Source organism: Diaphorina citri, unplaced genomic scaffold (assembly GCF_000475195.1).
Source record: "Diaphorina citri unplaced genomic scaffold, Diaci psyllid genome assembly version 1.1 scaffold1023, whole genome shotgun sequence".
NCBI lineage: Eukaryota > Metazoa > Arthropoda > Insecta > Hemiptera > Psyllidae > Diaphorina > Diaphorina citri.
This window is the reverse complement of record NW_007378453.1, coordinates 116,253-119,723: the sequence shown is the minus strand read 5'-3', so window position 1 is coordinate 119,723 and position 3,471 is coordinate 116,253. Positions and strand designations below refer to the sequence as shown.

General features: G+C 39.9%; 1 protein-coding gene across 1 annotated transcript in view; it reads right to left on the bottom strand.

Moving 5' to 3' along the window:
* LOC103513762 (equilibrative nucleoside transporter 1) overlaps positions 1 to 3,471 on the bottom strand; it is a gene marked incomplete in the record, with an annotated part of 58,618 nt that overhangs the window by 6,182 nt on the left and 48,965 nt on the right. The window contains 1 exon segment of the mRNA XM_026826886.1: positions 1,343 to 1,488. Coding sequence (XP_026682687.1) covers positions 1,343 to 1,488 — 146 coding nt within the window.

The following is a 3,471-nucleotide window of genomic DNA, read 5'->3' as shown; positions in this document are numbered from 1 at the left end:
TTTATTACTGAAAGCTGAACCCCACGGTACGAACTCCGCGCCTAGTTAGTTAGTAACTAGCGAGGCAGTTGCAAATGAGGCCGTAATAATTATAAATAAATATCTGGTCGATGCCTAGTAAAAAGTGGGAAAAATCCATTATCCGATTCAAAACTCTGAAAAATAACTGTAAAAGGCGGAAATTACCAATTTTTTTTAATGAAAGAGTTCAAAGATTTGTGACGTGTTAACGCAGTTGCTATTTTGTGTCCGGCTTAGGTAGCGTGCCACTATGCACGCGTTAGCAGAGGAGCAGAAAGAACTGCCCCAGAAACGTATGCACACAAACACATTAATGCCTTGCCGACGAGGAGCTTGGTGCTCGGACTTTTGAGTGTGACGTCATCGCCTACGGAGAGCGTATGCCGTGACGCAAAAGTTCACGATTTACCGGTATTTTTTTAATCGATTTATCTCGGGATCTAGAAGTCGTAGAAGAAAAAGAAAAATTCCGTTGGTCCTCATTTTTCCTGCTCTATGACTTTGAAACATCACCCAAGTAAGCGCAACTGATCTATTATTAGTACACCGCTTGAATGAGGAAAAAGAGATCCGGTTAAACCTCTTAAAAGGGTAAAGGAACACATCTTTCTACATTGGGGTGTGTTACGGGTTGCATACCTACCTACGTACCTACATACATATGTGTATTAGATACCTATATTAAAAGAAATTAATTATTGATTCGCTGGCCTTTGTTTCTCGTGACGTAGGTACCTACTATCTAAAAAATGAAGTTTATATTAACCTTTTTTACCCTATACTAGTACAAGGGGTTGGTAGCTCAGTTGGTAGAACACGGGAATTTGGATAGGTAGGATAGGGACCCCCAGTACCAACCCCGATTTTTTTTTCTTACCACCCCCTGATTTCGTTCTCAGTTTTTTGCACATTATGGTGAACATCACAGTAGGAAAAACCCCCAAGAATACGATTTAAGTAGCTGAATCAACATGTTTGGGGTCACTATTCAGGGAACTGTAACTCAGTGGTCTGACTCCAATCTTTTTTTCACATTATGGTGAACATTGAAATCCGAAAAATCACCAAGAGTGTAGGTGGTAGAATGTGAATGTAAGTAGGTAGGTCGGATGTAGGTGTTAAACGAGTGCAAAATTTTTATCGATGGTGAGATTCGAACCCGGGACCTTCTGCATGGCAAGCAAGCGCGTTACTACTGGGCTACTAACCGTGCCTCCAAAGCAAAGTTTCTACCGAGCGGTCTGGGTTAAACATAAAGGTTGTCCGACCTGGAGGGGAATCGAACCCACGACCTAGCACTGAGCAATCTAGTTTGACTTACTGTTGATAAACACGACAGTTCCCATGGTGGCGGAGAAGAATAGGCCAGGCCAAGTGGACGAATCTATCATAACCAGAGCCACGGTAAACACGAACGCGATCACTTCCATGAGCAAACTCCATACAATACGCGTCGTCAAATTACCTCTGAGAACGAAAAATTAGAAAATTAATTTAGGCGCGAAAAAAAAAAAAAAAAAAAAAAAATTGTAAAAGGGGGGTGAAAAAACCCCAAAAAATTTGGGGAGTGGCCGCCCCAAAAAAAAAAAAAAAAAAAAAAAAAAAAAAAACAAAAAACAAAAAACAAAACAAAACAAAACAAAAACAAACAAATAGAATAAAAATTTTCAGGTGAAAAAGGAAAAAAAAAAACGATATATTTATTGAGATATAAAATTATAAATGAGTTTGAGATAAATCGCCTGCCTCGGTGGTGTAGTGGTCAAGACGCTCGCCTAGTAAACAGGAAGTTCAATCCCAGGCGAGGTATGGAATTATAACCTCAAAATAATGTGAAAATTTGACCACAATAATAGTAGTAGCCTACTGCTGGAGTATAGGGACTTTTCAGTCCTATGCGAGCAGTATAAATTAATAATCTCTATTAATATTATTCTCCCGGGGGAACCTGTAACCCCTACGGAGCGCGTCCCCAGGTGGCGGATAGGGGGTGCTCGTCGTTCTTGTTTTAGTAAGTTCCGACCATTTCCTAGTGAAAATACCGTAATAACATCATGGGATAAGTTTTGGTAAGTTCCGATCATTTCCGAGTGAAATACATCATAGTAGGTAACATAATTGGTTAACTTTCATATTATGTATCACCTCATCAGGTAAAACCCGGCATTTTAGGAGAAAAACAGAAAAGGCCAAATACGCCCTTTGTCACTGTCCTCCATTGTCTATTGAAATCAGAAATGATAACTGTTCAGTTTTAATGTTTCGTTATGGTAATACATAAATTTGAAATTTCCCAGACTTGAAAGAGTTGATAATATTGATATATTTCATTTCCTTGTATACCGTTTGATAAACTGGTATATAGACCTGTCCGAGCTCGAATTGTAATAAACCTTAGAAATGAACGAAAAATAAGAGCTAAATCAAACCACTCGAGAAAGAAAGAACTGCCCAAGCATACAGTGAGGACAGTGAAGCACCGATCATGGCAGTCACATTGAACGTGAGGAAACAGAGCACAGACACATAGTACTTGTCTGATATGAAGAAGCTACTGGAGGACTTCTTAACATCGGAATGCACAGCGGGGAAAATGGACAGGGTGACGAAGAAGATGAAGAATACGTTGAATAGTTGGGGTGAGGTCTGCTTGAAGATTTTCCAGTAGGGGATCTTGGGCGTACGGCCCGCGTTGGTCGCCTTCTTTGACGCCATCTGCTTCTGGCTCACCATCTCGTGATAGCGGTAGAACCTCTGGAAAGGGGGGAAAATAATAAAATAATAATGCTAAAAATAAAAACAATAATTATGAAAAATACACATAAAATAAAATCAAAATCAGTTTTCATAGCGAATACGAGTAGGTTACTAGTGACCCGAATAAACACAACCCCAAACAAAGTTGTGATTGTCGAAAAATTAATATCTCATTTCTAAAGGGAATTTAGCTTAAAAATGGGATTTTCTAGGAAAAGTAAGCGGGCGTGAGCATAAGATTTATCGCTGGATCACAAGAGGCCAGTAGGGTACTAGGCAGTCCAGCTACTGGCGTTCAATAACATTCCACTCCAGTTGGTTGGTCAGAATTAAATTATCCTTTTGGTAAGTTTTCAGTTGTAAATTTCCCTAATCAACACTTTATTGTCAAATTTTGAAGGGCCATTTGACCAGTAAAAAAGGCGGAATCTGGCATGCAGCAGGATTATATTCCTGGAGTCTGAGCTTTCCAAAAATATCCATATCGTCCCATCATTCCAATTTTTTTACGGAGCTACGAACCATTTTATTCTCAGAGACCGAAACATAAAGCTCGTGCATGGCGGATTCTTTTCTACTTACATTGAGAGGCAGGGCAAAGTACGTGTCAAAACAGGCGAGCAGAACAAACAAGGCGGTGATGAAGTAATAAATCGCAGCGGTGCGGGCATTAGGCGAGAACCTCAGAGAGAT